The sequence below is a fragment of the Scyliorhinus torazame genome, chromosome 19, assembly GCF_047496885.1.
Source record: "Scyliorhinus torazame isolate Kashiwa2021f chromosome 19, sScyTor2.1, whole genome shotgun sequence".
Classification (NCBI taxonomy): domain Eukaryota; kingdom Metazoa; phylum Chordata; class Chondrichthyes; order Carcharhiniformes; family Scyliorhinidae; genus Scyliorhinus; species Scyliorhinus torazame.
The window spans coordinates 53,136,432-53,157,692 of record NC_092725.1 but is presented as its reverse complement, the minus strand read 5'-3'; the positions used below and the strand labels follow the sequence as shown (position 1 = coordinate 53,157,692).

At 47.6% G+C, this 21,261-nt stretch overlaps 1 protein-coding gene across 1 annotated transcript in view; it reads right to left on the bottom strand.

The window, feature by feature from the left end:
- LOC140396129 (V-type proton ATPase 116 kDa subunit a 4-like) overlaps positions 1-21,261 on the bottom strand; it is a 204,280-nt gene that overhangs the window by 128,085 nt on the left and 54,934 nt on the right. The window contains exons 5-6 of the mRNA XM_072484282.1: positions 12,607-12,732; positions 123-220 (exon numbers count right to left, since the gene is read on the bottom strand). Coding sequence (XP_072340383.1) covers positions 123-220; positions 12,607-12,732 — 224 coding nt within the window. The remainder of the gene's footprint in view (positions 1-122; positions 221-12,606; positions 12,733-21,261) is intronic.

Genomic DNA, 21,261 nt, shown 5'->3' with positions numbered 1-21,261 from the left:
CAATCCGTTGTTACCTGGACACAATGGCTAGAACGCCTTGCAATCGGCTGAAGTATGCAGAGAAACCAAGATTGCAGGTGCCTTCCTGAAGCTGTGCCAGGTCACTGTTGCATTCCACTTACCCCAGCCTGCCAGGTGCGATCACTCCGGACGCAGTCTGCAGTTCCAGTAGGTGCATTGTGTCTTCGCTGAAGAAATCGTCGGTTAAATTCGCTTCGGTCTGTAAAGAAGAAATCCTTGTTCACATACGGTGGCCGAACAATTAAAACATGATTTTTCTGCTGGACAACTAAAACGGGGAGATTGGTGGGTGCCAATCCTTGTGCTTTTCTCTGCTACACGGTTTAACGCCAGGACGAAACTGGATGGTGGAGAGAGCGTTAGTTCAGCTGGGTCTCTGGAAACGGTTTCTTTCTGTGGGTTTATTTTTTGGCCATTGCAAACATTTTTGGCAATGTAACTTATCACAATCCCGGACCAGGCCCCAACGGTGACTAGAATACTGGTCAGAAACCCCAATATTTTATTTTTATTTTGTAACATTATAAGGAAAGGAGACCTCACTCCAGGAGTGATTTCACTCAAAATAGGGAGATGGTATATTAAAACAAACTTTATTGCTAACACAGTATTAAAGTATCTTTAACATCATACAAGAAATTAGCTTACAATTACCCCCTTAAATAATGCTACTCAATACAGTAACAAAATAACCCTTAAAACCTTTACTGCTATCTTTATTTCCACTCAAACAATAAAACCATCTCAAATCCCAATCCACTTTTAAATATAGTTAGCACTCAGGCATGCTTACTGTCCAGAGATGTCTTGAATACTCCAATTTGTGAAAGCGAGATCTTTTGGACTGCTTTAAAGAAAGAGACCTGACACTCTGTCAGAATAATGCACAATCTCTGGTGATATTTCTTCAGAAAACCTTCTTTGCTCACCTTCCAACCACAGACTAACTCTGAACCTCAACACCTGACTGCTTAAACCCTCGACTCCTACCATTAACTACCTCACCTTACTAAACTCCACACAATGTCTCTAATTAACTGCTCTACAGGGAACCCTCTCAATATAAAATTCCATTAGCCCAAATTTTATGATGCTTTAATTGCACTCAAGCTGTCTTACAAACCAGGAGTTTTAAAAACACTACTGCAGCAGTCACGCACATTCTAATCCAGGCCTTTAACCTTTACTGCACCAAACACAATCTGACATTCCTACCACAAGCTGTAACATAGATGGTATTCTGTGACATACACAAGCATTAAATTTCTTTCTATTATGCCCGCATAGTGGGACTGCAAATATTTTTGCCCATTGCTTCAGTCAGGGAGACGATGATGGGCTTGTGCCCCATATAACTGGCCAACTGTAAAAAGTTTCAACAGAGTTAAGCACAATCTAGTTTGACACTCTTAAAGGAGAAGTGTTATCAATTCATGCAGCAGCAACTGTGGGAACAATTCCTTTTTTAAAAAACACAAAACAGAAAATGCTGGAAAATCTCAGGTCTGACAGCATCCGTGGATAGAACAGAGCTAACATTGAGTCTGGATGACTCTTCGTTAAAGCTGCCATTCATTTTCTTTTAAAAAGATTTGAGGGGCTGAATGGCCTCCTCATATTCTATGTTCCTACTTGTCCCTGAAACATTGGTGAACAGCTTGCACTGATATAGTGCATTTAAAAAGTAGGAAACCATCCCACAGCACTTCAGAGGAGCAAACATTTCCACCAAGCCAATGAAAATTTGGTTTAAGTAGTAGGTTTCAAGAAGGATCTTATGGAGAACAGGGAGGGAATCCCAGTGGAGTAAGGAAGTGCAGTACACCTTTTCTGGTCATTCCAGCTGTGCGAAGGTTTTATGTTTTTAATATTGTCATGCGAGTGACCCTTAAGAAATGTTTGTATTATCACATGGCTTCAATGATGTCATTGTGTGGGTGGAGCTGAGCTGTGGCTCTGGGTTTTACTTTCGGTTTGAGCTGGAGCTGGGCTGTGGCACTGGGTTTTACTTTCGGTTTACACTGTTGGAAGCTGGATTCAGAAAAAGAAGGCTTCTCCTCACTCAAAAAAGGTGTACAGATCACTTGATAATTTAAAAGTGATAACTGTTTTCTGGAAAGAATTCAAACCTACTGTTTTGTTAAAAGGGTTTTCCTGGTTTTATTGGGTGTTGTTATCAAGTTGAAACTGCAGAAGGGGAAGTTATTAAGGGTGAGAGAGAGAGAAAGAGAGAGAGAGAACTGTAGCTGTGTGGGGAATTTATATTTGTAGTTGATAAAAAAATACTTACTGTGTGTTTATAAAATGTTAACTGAATTTGTAGAATAAACTTTGTTTTGTTTAAAAGTGCTTAAGGCTTCTGTTAAAAATAACACCTGAAAAGTAGGCCCGTGCTCCTCGTAACCAAAATTAATAAACAGTTGTAGGTCAGGTGAACGCCATAATATAATTTGGAGTTTTCTAAACCCAGGCCCATAACAATATCCATTCTGATGACATGGATATCATTGGCAAGGTCAGCATTTATTGCACATCTCAGAGGCCTTGGAGAAGGTGGTGGTGATCTGCCTTCTTGAACCACATTACCTCAATACAGCTGTTTGGCAGAATTTTGATCCAACAGGAATTAAGGGAATGCGTTATGTTTGAGTCAGAATGAAATAAGGAGGAAAACCTGAAGACAGTGATGAAAATCCCATAAACCTGTTGCTGTTGTTCTTCTAGGTGGTGGAATTCATGGGTTTGAGCGATGTCCTCGGAGAAGACGCAGCAATGTATTCTGTAGATAGTACACCTTGCAGACGTAGTGGGCTGCGTTTTACCAAACCTCTGGATACAGACTGGGAGGCAGGAGGTCTCATCACAAGGGGGCAGAAGGAATCCGGTTGAGGGGGGGGCTAAAGGTCTTCATGCCTCCATGGGATGTTGAAATTGTGGGCATGGCATGGTGGGAATGACAGTACCAGTGCCCCCCTACTGACCAGATATGGCGGACAAATAAGTCACTCAATAGGCCATTTAATGTCATTTTCCAACTTTGCTGTAATATTCCTGGCATCAGGATAGGTCCGATACCACACAGCAAGGTCTACCAGATAAACTGTTGGCCTCTCTGCAAGTTCTTCCTATAAATAGCTGCTCCATGGCCCATGGAGGGGACCTGCAGTTGAAGGGTTCACTTCTCCAATCATCAAGGCCTGCTTGCCTGGCCCCAAAGAAGTTAAAAACCTTACTGGCCCTTTGAGGGAGCCTCAACACGGAGAGGCCTTCTGATTCTTTCTGCAGCTCAGCAGCACCTATTGGTGATAATAAGGAGCCCCAACAAAAGTCTTTTGTAACCAGGGGGAGAATGTCTCCAATGATTGGAGTCATGTCGAGCACAGATAACAGATATGGTTGTTGGAGACCAAATATCTGAGCCCTGGGACATTACTGCGATCCCGGGAACTTCCGGGTGCAGCCATGGAAGAGTAGGTCGCACATTTGCTAGCTCCTGCCTGTGACTGACTTTTGGACCTTTTTCTCCATTCTTTTCCGTATTTTATTGGATGAATCGGTGGAGAGTGAGATGGTGAGGCGAAACTCCACCTGCAGTGTGTGGAGAATTGGACAAGAAGTAGCCGTGTAAGAAGACAAAGTTCTACAAGAAAGATGCGAGCAGAGCTGGCAACGCGGGAAAGCATGGCGGAGCAGCAGGGCCACGGGGAGACGGCACAGTGGTCGACGGAGCAGCTGGTGAAGTTTTTTGAAGATTGTTTCGCTTAAGAAGGGCACGCTGGACCCGATCAAGGCTTTGATTGATCAGGTTGTACAGAATCAAGAAATACACAGACGTGCGCTCCAGGAGATGGAGAAAAAGGTGTTCGAGCACGAGGAATACCTAACCATGTTGGAGACCAAGGTGGAGATGATGAATGACCACCAGAAAATAATGCAGGAGAAGCTGGAGGACTTGGAGATCAGGTCCAGGAGGCAGGGCTTGAGAATCGTCGGCCTCCATGAGGGCAGTGAGGGCTTGGATGCGAAAGCCTATGTGACGAACATGCGGGAGAAGTTGATGGGGGCTGAGGGGTTCCCTCGGCCCCTGGAAGTGGATAGAGCGCACAGAGCCCTCACGAAGAATCCCCGAGCAAACGAGCCGCCGATGGAGATGGTGGTACTTATGCACCGATTCCTGGACAAGGAACACATTCTGCGGTGGGCCAAGAAAGAACGGAGCAGCACATGGGAGAATTGTGAGCTGCGCATTTATCAAGACCTGGGTTTGGATTTGGCCAAGGGGCGAGCCGGGTTTAATCGGGCAAAATCGGCCCTCTTTAAGAGGGGGTGAAGTTCGGGATGTTGTACCCAGCGCTTCTGTGGGTCACATATGAGGACAGGAAATTTTACTTCGAAACACCCGACGATGCATTGACTTTCATCAGGGAAAAAAGACTGGATGTGAACTAAAGACACCGAATGCTTGGGGAGAGTATTGCAATGGCAATTTGTTGACAATCGCTTTTGTGCTGGTTTGAATAAGTAATGTTATGTGCAATAAGGGGCTGTTTTGATGGCTAAAGTTAACTTTGTCTTACTGGGAGCTGGGTGGAGGGGGGGGGTGGTGGTTCTGTGTAAGTTATTTATGTGTGGTTGTTTTTCCACTGTTAGTTTACTGGGGAATGTGATGCTTTGATTATGTATGTTCAAGTGGGGGAGAGGTGAGAGCACAATGGGGAGACAGTCCCCTGACCAGGCTGATTACATGGAACGTTAGAGGGCTGAACGGACCGGTGAAGAGGGCTCATGTGTTCGTGCATTTGAGGGGTCTGAAGGCAGATGTGGCAATGTTACAAGAGACACACCTAAAGGTCACAGACCAAGTATTCCACTCAGGGCTGGACTCAAAGACCAGGGGGGTAGTGATTTTGATAAATAAACGGGTGGCATTCGAGGCAGGGAGAATCGTGTCAGACACAGGGGGGCAGGTACATAATGGTGAGTGGGATGCTGGAGGGGGTGCGGGTGGTATTCGTGAACGTATATGCTTCGAATTGGGACGATGTGGAATTTATGAGGCGGGTGTTAGGTAAGATACCAGAATTAGAGTCACATAACTTGATCATGGGGGGAGATTTTAACACAGTCATTGATCCGGAATTGGACCGGTGAAAATCCAGGACAGGGAGGGTGCCAGCCGCGGCAAAGGAATTGAAGGGGTTTATGGAACAGATTGGGGGAGTAGACCCATGGAGGTTTGCACGGCCAAGGGTGAAGGAGTTTTCTTTTTTCTCACATGTCCACAAGGTATACTCTTGGATCGACTTTTTTGTTCTGAGCAGGGCTCTAATACCGGGGGTGGTGGATACTAAGTACTCGGCAATTGCAGTGTCGAATCATGCCCCACATTGGGTGGATCTACAGGTTAGCTTGGAGAGAGGACAACGCCCGCTATGGAGGCTGGATGTGGGGTTGCTAGCGGACGAAGCGATTTGTGGGCGGGTGAACAAGTCCATCCAAAACTACCTGGAAACAAATGATACGGGGGAGGTCTCTGCAGCAACGGTTTGGGAAGCTTTGAAGGCAGTGGTCAGAGGGGAATTAATGTTGATACGGGCCCACAGATAAAAGGTGGAACGGGCGGAGAGGGATAGGTTAGTGGAGGAGATACTCCAGGTGGACAGGAGATACTCGGAGGCCCCGGACGCGGGGCTACTGAGGGAGCGGCGGAGGTTACAGACCGGGTTTGGGCTGTTGACTACAGGGAAAGCGGTGGAACAGCTGAGGAAGGCAAGGGGGGCGATTTATGAGTAGGGAAAAAGACAAGCAGAATGTTAGCACATCAGCTCAGAAAAAGGGAGGTGGCCAGGGAGATAGGGAGAGTAAAGAGTAGAGGTGGGATCACGGTCCTGGACCCAGTGGGGGTGAATGAGGTGTTTAAGGACTTTTACAGCAAATTATATGAGTCGGAACCCCAGGCTGGGGTGGAGGGGATGAGGCAGTTTTTGGGTCAGTTGAGGTTGCCGAGGGTGGATGAGGATCTGGTGGAAGGGCTGGGAGCCCCAATTGAAATTGAGGAAATAATGGAGGTCTGGAGGGCATGCAGTCGGGCAAGGCCCTGGGGCCGGACGATTACCCGGTGGAATTCTATAAGACGTTTTCGGAGATATTGAGCCCACGGCTGGTGAGGACATTTAATGAAGCAAGAGAGAAGGGAGTCCTCCCCCCAACAATGTCGCAGGCCTCGATTTCATTGATCCTGAAACGGGAGAAGGATCTGGAGAAATGTGGGTCATACAGGCAGATTTCTCCACTGAATGTAGACGCCAAACTGCTGGCTAAGATATTGGTCACAAGGATAGAGGATTATGTCCCAGGGGTGATAGGGGAAGACCAGACAGGATTTGTAAAGGGCAGGCAACTCACGGCCAATGTTCGAAGGCTTTTAAATGCTATTATGATGCCCTCAGGAGAGGAGATGGAAGTGGTGGTCGCGATGGATGCAGAGAAGGCTTTTGACCGGTGGAGTGGAATTACCTGTGGGAGGCGCTGGGAAGGTTTGGGTTTGGTGAGGGCTTCATTGACTGGGTGCGGTTGCTCTATCAGGCACCAGTAGCGAGTGTGCGTACGAACCGGTTGAGGTCGGGGTATTTTAAACTACACAGAGGGACGAGACAAGGATGTCCCCTCTCACCGCTACGGTTTGCTCTGGCCATAGAGCCACTGGCCAATGCATTAAGAGCCACTAGGAACTGGAAAGGGCTGGTTTGGGGCTAGGGAATGGGAGGCACTGCACAAGTTAAACCTATCCCAGCTCATAGAACAAATGAAAGAGGACTTTAAGAGATGGGACATGCTCCCGCTATCACTGGCGGGGAGGGTACAGACCGTGAAAATGACAGTTCTCCCCAAATGTCTGTTTGTCTTTCAGTGCCTCTCCATCTTCTTCCCAAGGGCCTTTTTTAAAAGGGTAAATAAGGTTATTGCGGGCTTTGTGTGGACGGTAAAACCCCGCGAGTGAAGAAAGTGTTGCTGGAGCGCAGTTGGGGGGGGGAAGGTGGGTTGGCGCTGCCGAACCTCTGCAACTATTACTGGGCGGCTAATAAATCCATGATTAGGAAGTGGGTAGTGGGGGGGGGGGGGGGGGTCAGTGTGGGAGCGAATGGAGGCGGCGTCATGCAAAGACACAAGTTTGGGAGCACTGATAACGGCACCTCTTCCGTTCTCGCCGACCCGATACTCCACAAGTCCAGTGGTGGCGGCGGCTCTGAGAATCTGGGGGCAATGGAGGAGATATAAGAGAGTGGAGGGAGCATCGGTTTGGACCCCGATTTACAATAACCATCGGTTTGTACCGGGTAGGCTGGATGGTGGGTTCCGGAGATGGCAAAGGGCAGGAATTAGGAGGATGGAGGATATATTTATGGACAGGAGCTTCCCCAGCTTGAAAGCCTTGGAGGATAAATTTGAATTGCCAGCAGGGAATGGGTTTAGGTATCTACAGGTACGAGACATCCTGAGAACAAAGGTTCCGGCCTTACCACTGCTGCCGCCACGGGGGATACAGGACAGAGTGGTCTCCAGTACCTGGGTGGGAGAGGGGAAGGTTTCAGATATCTACCAGGAACCTTTGGAATCGGAGGAAACTCCGATGGAGGTGCTCAAGGGCAAGTGGGAAGACGAGCTAGGAGGAGAGATAGAGGCGGGTCTGTGGGCGGATGCCCCAAGCAGGGTTAATACCTCCTCATCATGTGCCAGGCTTAGCCTGTTACAGTTCAAGGTCTTCCACTGGGCACACATGACGGTGGCCCGGATGATCAGATTTTCTGGAGTCGAGGACAGGTGTGCGAGGTGCGTGGGATGTCCAGCAAATCATGTCCACATGTTTTGGGCATGCCCGAAGCATAGAGGGTTTTGGCAGGGTTTCCCTAGGGTGATGTCCACAGTACTCAAACACAGGTTGTGCCAAGTCCAGAGGTGGCGATGTTTGGAGTGTCAGAAGAGCTGGGAGTCCAGCGGACGAAAGAGGCCAACGTTTTGGCCTTTGCCTCCCTGGTAGCCCGGAGACGGATCTCATTAATGTGGAGGGACTCGAAGCCCCCGAGTGCAGAGACCTGGGTTAGTGACATGGCTGGGTTTCTCAGTCTCGAGCAAATAAAGTTCGCCTTAAGAGGGTCAATGTTAGGGTTCACCCGGAGATGGCAGCCGTTCGTCAACTTTCTCGGGGAAAATTAAAACGTCAGCAGAAGCAGTATTCCTGGGGGAGGGGGTTGGGGGGGGTGGCAGACTGTTGTTTTATGGTTGGGTGTGTGAAGATTGTGATGGGGGGGGTGGAAATGTTTATTATACCATGTTTATGTCGCTGTTATTGTTATTATTATAACAATTGCAAATCCCCTAATAAAAATATTTTTAGAAAAAGATATTACGATCCCCAGCCCAATTCCCAACATTTGCTAGGATACCAGACAGAATCCCCAATATTTTATTTAATTTGAAAGACTGAGGAAAGGCTACTTCATTCCAGGAGTGATTCCACGCACAAATAGGAATATGGCATGATAAAACAAACTTTATTACTAACACAGTATTACTAACTTAAACAAGAAAATAGCTTACAAACAATGCTTAACAATGACAAGTATTCACTAATTCCTCGCTGCTATCTTTTCTCGCCACTCAAGCAAAACCCATATCAGGTCAAAATCCACTTTTAAATAGTAAGCCAACCCAGGAATATTTTCCGTAAAGAGGTGTTTTGGATAAACCACTCTATGAGAGAGAGATTCTCCAGGAACCAGCTGCAGACTCTTGCCTGTGTCAAACTACTGTTTAACATAGAACATACAGTGCAGAAGGAGGCCATTCGGCCCATCAAGTATGCACCGACCCATTTAAGCCCTCACTTCCACCCTATCCCCTTAACCCAATAACCCTTCCTAACCTTTTCATTCACCAAGGGTAATTTATATGGCCAATCCACCTAACCAGCACGTCTTTGGACTGTGGGAGGAAACTGGAGCACCCGGAGGAAACCCACACAGACACGGGGAGAACATGCAGACTCTGCACAGACAGTGACCCAGTGGGGAATCGAGCCTGGGACCCCAGCGCTGTGAAGCCTAAGTGCTAACCACTTGTGCTGCCGTGCCAACCCGCCAGCCTTTTCAGAAACTTATGCTAGGTTCACAGACAAAATCTAATTAAGTAAACTGCTTTGAGAAAAGCTGCTGTTCTGTCCTTAGTCAAATCTTAACTGAACTGAAACCCAGCACCTGACTGTTTCAACCCCTGGCTCCTCCCATTTTTTACATCACCTTACGAAGGCCAAACACAGTGGGCGGGATTATCCATCAGCTGATGCTAGAATTGGGGAGCACGATTGGGTGAAGAACTCGGCGTCAGCCAGAAATTGGGGTTGGTGCTGGGTGTCAAACGGAATGCCATGCTCCGGACCCGCGAATGCGTCGAGAATGCGTTCTACGCCACACGCCAGCACGGACATGCAAATTGTACGGTAAAGGCAATTACCATATCATTAAAGGCCCCGACCCAGCATTATCCAGGCCTTTCGCAATGCTCTGCCTCCGCCTGGAGGAATTACCGAAGGCAAGATTCACTTGTGGAATTTCAAACTGGGGCACAGTTGCCGAGGCTTCTGAGGGTGCGGGAGGTGGTACAAACAGTGTCCAACATCGCTATGGTGTGCTGACAGTTGTGCCACTGGCCGGGGGGCATCGGTCAGGGCCGGGGGGAGTAGTGGGGGATTGCTAGGTGGTGGGTCGTGGGGTTAGCGTGGCTGGGCATGGATCGCCATTGCCATATTCTGCAAGGCAGCCATGCGGCTGCACATGCCATGACTGGCCACTGGGAACTTAGCACCTCAGATCATATGGGTGGCCCCCTCCCCTACCAGGTACCCTCTGGCCCCAGCTGACCCATCAATGGTATGGGCATGCTCCAGCACAACCAGTGCCACCATCTTTTGGGATGAGGGTGGGAACGCATTGGAATTTCACGAGTTCTAGGTGGCGCTAGCCCATTAACGGGACCGGAACCACTCCGGCTCTGGCACTGCTTTCGTCCATGTAGAACACGCGTGATTTAGTCCCGGCATCAGCACTCCAGTCTCTCAAACGGAGAATTCGGCCCACTGGCTCTAATTATCTACTCCCCAGGAAACCTACTTCATATAAACTAAATTCCATTAGCCCAAACTCTTACGATGCTTCAATTCTCCCTTGTAGCCGAAGTGTCTGTCTTTTAAACCAGGACTTTTAAAAGAAGACTATTGCAGCGGTCATACACACATTAACCCAGGCTTTTAACCCTTACGGTACCAAATATAGAACATAGAACAGTACAGCACAGAACAGGCCCTTTGGCCCTCGATGTTGTGCCGAGCATTGTCCGAAACCAAGATCAAGCTATCCCACTCCCTGTCAGTCTGGTGTGCTCCATGCGCCTATCCAATAACCGCTTGAAGGTTCCTAAAGTGTCCGACTCCACTATCACAGCAGGCAGTCCATTCCACACCTGAACCACTCTCTGAGTAAAGAACCTACCTCAGACATCCCACCTATATCTCCCACCCTGAATCTTATGGTTATGCCCCCTTGTAACAGCTACATCCACCCGAGGAAATAGTCTCTGAACGTCCACTCTATCTATCCCCCTCATTATCTTAGAAACCTCTATTAAGTCGCCTCTCATCCTCCTCCGCTCCAAAGAGAAAAGCCCTAGCTCCCTCAACCTTTCCTCATAAGACCTATCCTGCAAACCAGGCAGCATCCTGGTAAATCTCCTTTGCACCCTTTCCAATGCTTCCACATCCTTCCTATAGTGAGGTGACCAGAACTGCACACAATACTCCAAATGTGGTCTCACATGTTTGGTTCCAGCACAAACCCGCGGCTCTTAAACTCAAGCCCCCTGTTAATAAACGCTAACACACGGCTTCTTCACGGCTCTATCCACTCGAGTGGCAACCTTCAGAGATTTGTGGACATGAACCCCAAGATCTCTCTGTTCCTCCACATTCCTCAGAACCCTGCCGTTGACCCTGTAATCCGCATTCAAATTTTTTTCTATTATAATAAAATATATTACAATACAATAAATATCTGAAATTCCGACATTCATCACACTGATGATTGCACAATGTTCTGGATTATTTGCGACTCCTCAGATACTGAAGCTCTTCATGTCCCTATGCAGCTAGATTCAGGCTTGGGCTGATAATGAATCATAGAATCCCTACAGTGCAGGAGACCATTCGGCCCATCGAGTCTACACCCACCCTTGGAAAGAGCTCACTACTTAAGCCCACACTTCCACTCTATCCCCATAACCCAGTAACCCCACCTAACCTTTTTGACACTTAAGAGGCAATTTATCATGGCCAATCCATCTAACCTGGACTGTGGGAAGAAACTGGAGCACCCGGAGGAAACCCACCCAGACATGGGGAGAAAGTGCAAATTCCACACAGTCACCCGAGACCGAAATTGAACCCGGGGCCCTGGAACTGTGAGGCAGCAGTGCTAGCCACTGTGGCACCATGCTGCCCGTGATAAGTGGCAAGTACATTTGCGCCACTTGAGTGCCAGGCAATGACCATCTTCAACAATAGAGAATCTATCACTCCTTGATATTTAATGGCATTAACAATTGCTGAATATCTCATTCACACCCTGGGGGTTACTACTCACCACAAACTTAACTGGACCAGTCAGACATACACTGTGGCGAGGCGAACAGGTCAAGAGTTTGAGAATTCTGACGCAAGTCACTCATTTCCAGACTATCCAAAGTCTGTCCACTATTTACAAGGCACAAGTCAAGAGTGTGATGGAATGCTATCCACTTTGCTGAGTGGGTGCAGTTCAAGATGCTCGATACCTTCCAGGGCAAAGCAGCAATTGAATGGCTTCCCATTGACCACCTTAAACATTCACCCCCTTGACTAGCACACAGTGGCAGTCATGTGTACCATATACAGGGTGAACTGCAGAATTCACCAAGGCTCCTCCAACAGCATCTTCTAAACCCACATCTCCACCAAGTAGATGGGCAAGGGCAGGAGATGCATGGGAACACCCATCACCTGCAAGTTCTCCTCCAAGTCAAACACCATCCTGACTTGGAACTGCATCGCTGTTCCTTCACTGTCGCTGGGTCACAAATCATGGAAGACCCTCACCGCATTGTGTGTACCTACACCACACGGACTGTAACAGTTCAAGAAGATGGCTCACCATCACCTTCACAAGGGTATTAGGGAAGGATAACAAATACTGACATTGCCGATAATCCTTACATCCCATAAAAGGAAAAAATATAGTCTGCTACAGGTAAAATTACATCCAGCGTCCCACCATCCACCTGTCGGCTCGAGACCCACTTTCAGGCCCTGCGGTGGGACAAACTAGAATTTGGAATCGTCCTGGCTGGTGAACTGGTGGATGCTTTAACATGAGTTTTAGCCATGTTTTATCCTGTCTTTATGATTACTTCACCAGATTGGATGAAGAATTCCTCCATGTGCCATACATGATGCTGTTCCAGCACTCTGTATCTCAGCACCTTGTCTGCGCTTAAAGTTACCTCAAAGAAGTCCTGTGTCTTTTTCAGCAGGTGTTTGAGTTCAGTGAGTTCCAGAAAGTTCTGTTTCAGAGTTTGCTGATTCTGATTCACTTCCCTCAAATCGTGCTCTAGTTTTTCGAGAACGACCTATGAAAGAAAGGATGATCAACGCATGACCAGTGCATCTTTCAGTGAACTCTCACGCTAGCTACTCAATCACTCAGTATAAGCATGCAAACAGACACTTCTGTGCCTGTGTCAGCTCCAACCCCATGTTGAAGCTATTGGTTTTAATGATTCCTTTGCTCTTTATCTGTACCTTTACTGTTTTTCCCATATAATAAGATAGGAGAGAAGAGATGCACGAATCCAGCTCTTATGGTATGTTTTCTGTGACGTGTTCACTAAAAGGAGAAAGATGGATATAACCGAGGGAAGCAAAGGTTCATGACCTTAGGACATCGCAGAGTGCTTTACATCCAAGGTGCTGTCCATAATGCTCCGTCAGAAAACATACTGGGTGGGATTTACCGACCACTCCGCTGTTTTCACAACGGGATTTCCCGGTGACAGCACCCCTCATCGCCGGGAAACCCGTGCGCCTGAGTGGGACCGGAATTTCCCACCGGCATGATCAGCCGGTACATTCTTCCCCACTGTTTTTGTGAGACATCTGGCTATCCATTAAACGAAGAAAGGAGTCACTTTATGTTTACAATCTCTCCTGAGTTCTGCAAACTGTCTTTATCCAAGCTGTATTATTCACTTTTCTTAGAGCGGTGGAATGTTGGGGAACAAACAGAGATGGACACATTTCTGAAGGCAACTGGATTATGTTAGATTTCACAAGGGCTGTATCTGAGCCAAGAAAGACTCGGTACGGGAACTAGAGAAGAAATATTCAGGGGTTGGAGATGGAGAACAGTGTGATCAGGAATAGCATAGCCATGACAAAGGAACAATTGGGGAAAAGCACCAATATGGTGGAGGCACTAATTTTCAAAACAGGAAATGTAGGAAACCCAGTATGGTTCCAAGAGATTTCACTAATAAACATTGGCATCGCCCAACACTGCAGAGGATACAAAGTCACAGAAGTAAAGAATGCAGCCTGGATATAGACACAGGGCTGGATTCTCCGGTTCCTCCGCCGCGTCTTTCTCGGCCACGTGCCGTTCACTGGCGGCAGAATTCATTCATCCCGCCGCTTGTCAATGGGATTTCCCATTGCAACCGCCCCACGCCGTCGGGAATTGCATAGGTGTGGGAGCTCTGCCCGCGGGAAAAGTGAATCTCAGCGACCGGAGAATTCCAGCCTCAGTTTGGAGAAAACAGGAGAGATTGTAGACACAAAATGACTCCTCCCTTAGTAAAATGGATAGGCAGGTGTATCACAAAAAACAGCATAGCTGATGTAAAGCACTTTGGGATGTTGAGGTCATGAAAGACATTTGTATGAATGTAGATCCTTCCCTTTATTGAATGGCAGTTCCCTGCATGCATTACATCAGGAGAATAGATCAGAAGGAACACTGACAGGACAGATAATAACAGCACCTTTCATAACCTCAGGATATTCCGAAGCACATTACAGCCAATACCTTTTTGAGGTGTAGTCACTGTTGTTTTGTCGGAAACGCAGCAGCCATTAACCAGGTTGCCACAAAGAGCAATGTGATCATAACAGATTATCTGGGTCAGGAATATTAATTGAAGGATGAATATCAGTCAAGGAAGCAGGGAGAACCCTCTTGTTCTTCTTTGAAAACAGTCCCATGGAATCTTTAATGTGCAACTAAGGGCAGGTAGGACCTTGGCTTAATTTCTCATCTGAAGCGCCAGGGATCAGTATTTCCTATTTATTTTGACTAGGAAATTTCAACTGGGTTAAGTCGAGAATTTATTGAAGAATATAGGCTCAGGCAGGACCAGGGACATTAATCAAAGATTGTCAGTAAAGTCATTAATGAATTAAATGCTATAGCAATGGCAGAGTATATGATAAGTGGCGGCTGCAGAATGTTGGAGCTTGTGGACAGCTGTGTGCTCCATTGAAAACACATCTGCAGTATGTGCCTGGAGCAACTTCAGCTCAGAGTCATTAAGCTGGAGGTGGAGCTTCAGACACTGCAACACATCAGGGAGAGGGAAAGTTACCTGGACACTTTGTACCAGGAGGCAGTTACAGCCCCTGAAGAGAGTGGTGAGCTAGTCCATGATGGTCTGATTTGGTCCATGGTCAGAGATGGGAAGGTGTGACTTAGGCAGGTCAAGGGACACAGAAGTGGAGGAGCCTCATCCTTTGCAATTGTCCAACAATGTTCTTTGCAGCCAGTGTGGGTGAAAGCAGTGGCACTGTAGTACAGGAAGCCATTCAAATAGGGCGTTTGGGGAGGTGAGGGTGAGTTAATAGGAATGTTGTGGTAATAGGGACAATATAGTCAGGGGGATTGGCACAGTTCTCTGCAGCTGAGAGTGATAAGCCAGATCATGGTGTTGCCTCCCTGGTGCCAGGGTCAGGGCTTTAGAGGAACTTGCAGCTGGATGGTAAGATGCTCTAGTGCCATGGTCCACATAGGTACCAATAATATAGGTCGGACCAGGAATGAGGTTCTACTTAGAGAGTATGAGCAGTTAGGGGCTAAATGTAAAAGCAGATCCTCAAAGGTAATCAGCTCTGGATTATTACTTGAGCAAATGAAATGAAATGAAAATTGCTTGTCACAAGTAGGCTTCAAATGAAGTTACTGTGAAAAGCCCCTAGTCACCACATTCCGGCGCCTGTTCGGGGAGGCTGGTACGGGAATTGAACTGTGCTGCTGGCCTGCCTTGGTCTGCTTTAAAAGCCAGCTCTTTAGCCCTGTGCAAAACCAGCCCCTTGAGCGATGAGATAACTGGAGTAGGTAAATGAAATCAGTTAAATGCATGGCTCAAAGATTGATGTGAGAGTAATGGGGTCCAACTCAAATGGGGCACTGGCACCAGTACTGGGGGAAATGGGAGCTGTACCATTGAGGTGGTCTTCACCTGAATCATGATGGGATCAGTGTTCTGGCGAGTTGTGTAACTAGGTCATTAGAGAGGGCTTTAATCTAAATGTGGGGACGAGAGATAAAGTGAGAGCAGATACGATAATTTGAAGAGAGAGAACAAAGTAAGGGAAATGGCAATCAGCATGACAGGAAGGGTCAAAGAACTTCTGGAATGTATACATGATGGTTTTCTAGAATAGTATGGTGCGGAATCAACTAGGGGATGGGCTATTTTAGATTCAGCATTGTGCAGTGAGAAACGGCTCATTAATACTCTAATTGTGAATGAGCAATTAGGGAGGAGCCACCATAATATGACACGAGTTTAAATGAAGATTGGAAGTGATGTAGTTCAAACCAAAACTAGGGTCTTAAATCAAAACAAAGGAAATTTTGAACGTACAAGGGTCAAGTTGTCTATAACAGATTGGAAAGGTATGTCGGTAGACGGGCAATGACTAGCACTTAGGGAACAAATACATTGTTTACACCGGTTTGGCTGGATCGTGAAGCAGAGTGAGGCCATCAGCGCGCTATACATTCCCGTACCACCTGAGGTTATTAAAGGCCTCATCAGCCTTGCCCCTCGCCTGCGGTGTGGTGATCAGGTTAAATCACCACCAGTCAGCTCTCCTCCTCAAAGGGAAAACAGCCTCTGGTCATCTGGGGCTATGGCGACATTTAGTTTATGACAGATTTACCTTCCTTGGAGGCACAGAAACCCAGCAGGAAAGTGTCATAATATCCACTCATGTATATAATGAGATGCAGACAGGCAGTGATTGACACACAGAATAACCAATGAACACACACGACACATAACAACCAATCACCAGACGGGAAACCACCACTATAAAGCACACAGGGTATTAAGACTCTCTCTCTCTCTACAGGACACAGCTACTGAGATAGTAAGAGTGCACAAGCCAGTGAGCACTATCACCATGAGGTAGAGAGTTAGTCTGGTCAGCAGGTTCAATAAAACAGTGTTGGGCCATCTCCTGTGTCAGAAGCCCGTTTCTAGTTTCACTGCATCCAGTTGCAGTCAACTTTGAACCAACTTATTTAACATATCAGAAAGGTGACCAAACATGGCTAACAAAATAAGTTGAAGATTGCATTAGATCAAAGGAAGAGTCAATGGAAATGGCAGACAAATTATGCACATACTTTGGTTCGGTCTTCACAAAAGAGGTCACAAATAACATACCAGAAATGTTGGCGAACACAGAGTTTAGTGAGAGGGAAGAAATGAAGGAGATAAGTATTAGTTGAGAAATGGTATTGGGCCTGTAATTTATATCCCAGAGTACTTAAGGAAGTGGCTCTAGAAATAGTGGATGCATTGGTGGTCAGCTGCCAGGAGTTGATAGACTCTGGAACAGTTTTGCAGATTGGAGGGTAGCTAATGTAACCCCACTATTTAAAAAGGGAGGCAGATGGGAAACAGGGAATTATAGGCCAATAAGCCTGGTGTCAGTAATGGGGAAAATTCTAGAATCCATTATCAAAGATTTTAAAACAGAGTACTTGGAAAACAGTGACAGAATCGGATAGAGTCAGCATGGATTCGTGACAGGGAAATCATGCTTGACAAATCTACTGGAATTCTTTCATTCCAAGTGGCCCAGTTAATAAATGCTGGAACCCTAAATCAGTGGACAAATCCTAAGTAGAAGAAGCCTAGGTGGGGCAGCACAGTGACACAGTGGCTAGCACTGCTGCCTCACAGCTCCAGGGTCCCGGGTTCAATTCCGGCCTTGGATAACTGCCTATGTGGAGTTTGCACTTTCTCCCCGTATCTGCGTGGGTTTCCTCCGGTTGCTCCAGTTTCCTCCCACGTCCAAAGATGTGCAGGTTAGGTGGATTGGCCATGCTAAATTGCCCCTTAATGGCCGAAAGGTTATTTTGGGTTACTGGGTAGCGGGCTTAGGATGGAGGTGTGGGCTTAAGTGGGGTGCTGTTTCCAAGAGCCGGTGTGGACTTGATGGGCTGAATGGCCTCCTCCTGCACTGTAAATTCAACGATTCTATATAACTATTTGGGTTGATGAAAGGGAGCCAGCATGGAATATATTGGGCTGGATTCTCCTGAGCCCCGCACCAAAATCGCGTTTGGCGTGGGGGCGGAGAATTGAAGTTCCCGACTGGCGTTTCTCCGGGCCCCGAAGAGTCGCGCGTCTGTGAATTACGCCACGTGGTTGGGGGGCCTTTGCCAGAGGCCCGCCCAGCGATACTCCGCTCCCATCGGGCCGAGTTCCCGACGGCGTGGTTCTAACCACTTATGGGAACCTCGTGTGGCGGATGTGGACTCAGTCTGCGGCCACCCTGGGGGGGAGGGGGGGGGGCGAGGGGAATCGACACCGGGGGGTCCTTATGGGCAGCCGGGGCAATGATCGGGCCAGAAGGATCCTCGGGCGCGCGGCCGATCGGGAAGGCCTAGTGCGTTGGTCCGCGGTCTGAGGCCGCCAAGGCGCTCGGCGCGGCCGCTGGAGGCCGCCGCCGTGCACATGCGCGGACTCGGATCCAGAAGTGCGCGGACTCGGATCCAGAAGTGCGGGGGCCTGTATCCGCAGCCAAAGCTGCGTGAATTACTCTGCATCCCTGCCAGCCCCCTTCAGGTACGTGAATCAGGATTTTATTTCTAGGAAACTCGGGGGTGCAACGCCTGTGATTTTACGCCAGCGTGGGAACATAGTCCCATTTTTAGAGAATCCAGCCTTTGGACTTTCAGAAGGCTTTTGAAAAAGTCCCACTGAAGAGATTAGCGTGTAAAATTAAAGCACATGGGATTGGGGCAGTGTATTGAAATTAATAGGAAATTGGTTGGAGATGAGAAACAAAGCGTAGGAATAAACCAATCTTTTTCCAAATGGCAGGCAGCGACTAGTGGAGAACTGCAGGGTTCGGTGCTAAGATCTCAACTATTCACAATAAAGGAGCAAAACATAATATCTCCAAATTTACAGATGACACAAAGCTGGGGGGGGGGTGAGCTGTGAGGAGGATGCGGAAACCCAGTGTGATTAGGAGAAGTTGAGTCAGTGGGCAAATGAATGGCAGATACGGTATAATTTGGATAAATGTGAGGTTATCCACTTGTTTGCAAAAACAGGAAGCAGACTTGAATGGCCACAAATTAGGAGAGGGGCATGTGCAAAGAGACCTGGGTGTCCTCATGCAGTCACCAAAGGTAAGCATGCAGGTGCAGCAGGCGGGAAAGAAGGCAAATGGTATGCTGAGAGGATTGAAGTCTAGGAACAGGGATGCAAGTGGGCATTGATGAGGCCACATCTGGAATAGTGTGTGCAGTCTTGGTCTCTTTATCGGAGGAAGGATGGGCAGGCACATCAAACTGACCTGTAGGATGGTGGGATTGTCTTATGACGAGAGATTGAGGAGACCTGCCTAGATTCTCCAGAGTTTAGACGAATGAGAGGTGATCTCATTGAAACATACAGAAGTCTCAAGACTCAACAGGGTTGATGCAGGAAAGATGTTTCCTCTGGCTGGGGGAGGGGGTTCTAGAGCCAGGAGACACAGTCTCAGAGTAAGAGCTAGGTCATTTAGTCTGAGATGAGGAGGAATTTCTTCAGTCAGTGGGTGGTGAATCTTTGGAATTCTCTATTCCCGAGGGCTGTGGATGCTCAGTCATCGAGTATATTCAAAACAGAGACGGATAGGTTTCCCAATATTTTTTAAAAAATTAATCAAACATTTTTTTCCCCCCGATTAAGGGTCAATTTAGTGTGGGCCAATCCACCTACCCAGCACATCTTTGGGTTGTGGGAGTGAGACCCACAAATCTAGGCGAATCTAGGCAGGTCTCCTCAATCTCTCGTCATAAGACAATCCCATCATCCTACAGGTCAGTTTGATGTGCCTGCCCATCCTTCCTCCGATAAAGAGACCAAGACTGCACACACTATTCCAGATGTGGCCTCATCAGACACAGGAAGAATGTGCAAATTCCACACCGACAGTGACCCAGGGCCGGGATCGAACCTTGTCCTTGGCACCGTGAGGCAGCAGTGCTAACCACTGCGTCACCATACCACCCCAGGTTTCTCAATATTAAAGATATCAAAGGATATGTGGATAATGTGGGAAAGTGACATCGAGGTAGAAGATCAGCGATGATCCAGTTGAATTGCTGAGTGGGCTGAAGGGGCCGAATGGCCTCCTCATGCTCAGCTCTCCTATATTCTGACGAGACAAATATCCTTCGAGAGGCGCATGAACCAGAAACCATGAATAGATAGGCATGAGGAAAAACCAAGAATAGCAGGCATTGGAGAGTACAATCTACAAAGCAAGTAGGATGTTAAAACTATGGAACCAAAATACAATGGAAGGAAGGATTAAATGCTAGAGCTCTGATGAGATTGCTCCTTAAAAATTGCATCCAGTTCTAGTCAGTAAGAATCAAAAGATACATCCAAATGTTGTAGGCAGTTCCGGGAAGAGGCAGGAGGTTGGCTCCCAGTGCCATTAGTTTAAATATTGAGAACAATTGGACAAATTTGGGATTGCCAATTTTGGGAGTTATGGATGTTCAAGACTTTGGAAGTTAACCTGAACTACAGAGTAGAACTAAAGATCACGGGTTCAAACTAGAGAAGGGAATTTTAGGAGGACCAGTATAAATTATTCGTGAAGAGCAATCAATGTGTAGAATAAATTGAAAAACGGAGTAGTGAAGGCAATGATTTAAGAAAACTATAATTGAAGGATGTTCAGAGATCTTTGGATGGATGGTTCAATGGTCATTGTGGGATACAATGGGCTGGATTCTCCAATTGTGAGGCTATGTCCACATGCCGGCGTGGGAACGCTGGCGCTTAACGCACAAAACTTCAGCGCTAAACAGCCACCGATCCTCGGTTTGGCTGGGGGCTAGCAGCTGAGTTGGATAGAGAACCCAGCTCTAGCTGCCATTACGGCCCGGAGAATTGGCGGGTCCTTGGCCGTGCATGCGCACGGCGGCAGCTGCGGCGTTCAACATGGCGCTGGCAACGCGCGGACCCGGCCTGCAAAATAGTGCCCCCACTTTGGCCGGCTCGCGAGCCCCTGATCATCCCCCAACAGTGCCCCCAGCCCCTGATAAAGTACCCCCTGCCCGTGGATCGGCCCACCCCCCGACTGTGGAGGCGCTGGACTGAGTCTGCAGCCGCCACGCCGAGTTCCCAATGGGTGAGACCATGAGAGATCCACGTCGGGAACTTGGCTGTTTGGGAGCGGAGCATCGGGGGTTGGGCCTCAGGCAACGTCCTGAGGCCATTGATACGGCACGCAGCGTACTCTGAGAGTATGATACTTGAGGGGGCGGAGCCCGATTTGGTCATAAACTGATATTCTCTGGCCGATCGCCGAACGTGATTTCAGCGTCGCCGACCGGAGAATCCCACCCAATATTTTTAACAATCTAAGAACCCGTGCAAGTTAAGTATTGCACAACAACTACTTGCTACATGTTTGCCACATCCATGTACATATCGTATTTGTAAACAAATTCAATATTCGTTTCAGTCTGAATGATATGGATGGAACGTGATGGGCAACCAATATAGTTTTTAGTGCAGTATACTATAGTAAAGGGTAACTGTTAGGCATCTCCCTGATGGCATGCATAAAGCTGAAAGCTT